Source organism: Bison bison, unplaced genomic scaffold (genome assembly GCF_000754665.1).
Source record: "Bison bison bison isolate TAMUID 2011002044 unplaced genomic scaffold, Bison_UMD1.0 scf7180017864376, whole genome shotgun sequence".
Lineage (NCBI taxonomy): Eukaryota > Metazoa > Chordata > Mammalia > Artiodactyla > Bovidae > Bison > Bison bison.
Window position 1 is genome coordinate 15,519,996 of NW_011494948.1, and position 989 is coordinate 15,520,984.

Sequence of the window (989 nt, forward strand, 5' to 3'; positions counted from 1 at the left end):
TATTTGTATATATTGCAAAATGGCTGGCCCAGTAAGTTAACATCCATCACCTCACAGTTAATATTTTTTGTGATTTTTAAGATCTACTCTTAGCAATTTTGAAATATACAATACAGTATTGTTAACTAAATGACCACTCTTCCTAGAGGCATCCGAGTCACTTATCACATCATCACTTTATTACATCAATCTAATTTCCTGCACAGCACTTATTACAGCCAAAAAATAACTTATTTTCTCCTTTATTATCGTCTTTCCCCTCGAAATATAAGTTCTCTGAAAGCGTGGCTTATTCTGTTCTCCGCTGTTTCCACAGCACCTTGATTGAACAAATCCTTATAAAGCAGTAAACATTCAATAAATTTGACAAGCTAAAGACTTCTGACTTTCGACGGTTTCAGGTGTAGGAAAGGGGCTAATTCGAGGCATCTCCACTTCTCAGTTGAGGATGGGGGGGTTCAAGACCCCAAGCACTACCGAGACTGGAGCACGGAGTTCAAAATTCAAAAGTGCCGCCTCCAGAGAAGAGTTTTTAAAAGAAAAAAAAAAAAGGAATTGGAGTGTACCCACGCGAGGCGGGAGGAGGCGCTGGGATGAAGCAAAAGTATACCATTTGGCCCAGAGGCCAGGAAAGGGCCACGAGCGGTCCCACATCTTCCCGGTGGTTAAAACAATGTGCCGGACGCAGCTGCGCCGGCGAGGAATTGCGTGGCCCGCGACTGGAAGCCTGCTCCGGACGCGCCACTTCTGTAAGCAAGGGGCAGTGGGCGGGGTAACGTACATCTCGGCCCGTACCACTCAGGCCGGGACGGGGGTCACGCAATGAGCGGGCAATTGACACCTGGGGAAGAGGTTCGAATCAGAGCACCCGAGCGGGAAAAGCGGGTCCGGATCGAACCTCTCAGAAGGGCAAGCAACCTCCTAGGGTTCGCGACATTTCAGGTTGCAAAGGCTGGGTTGTACTACTCTGCTGCAGATAGGGGGTCCAG

General features: G+C 47.9%; 1 protein-coding gene across 2 annotated transcripts in view; it reads left to right on the forward strand.

Annotated features, from left to right (window-relative positions):
- Positions 1-68: 68 nt before the first annotated feature.
- Positions 69-989, forward strand: part of RIBC1 (RIB43A domain with coiled-coils 1) — a 14,732-nt gene continuing 13,811 nt past the window's right edge. For both annotated transcript variants that reach the window (XM_010857091.1, XM_010857092.1), the window contains exon 1: positions 69-749. In XM_010857091.1, the coding sequence (XP_010855393.1) occupies positions 594-749 (156 nt within the window). In that variant the 5' untranslated portion in view covers positions 69-593. The remainder of the gene's footprint in view (positions 750-989) is intronic.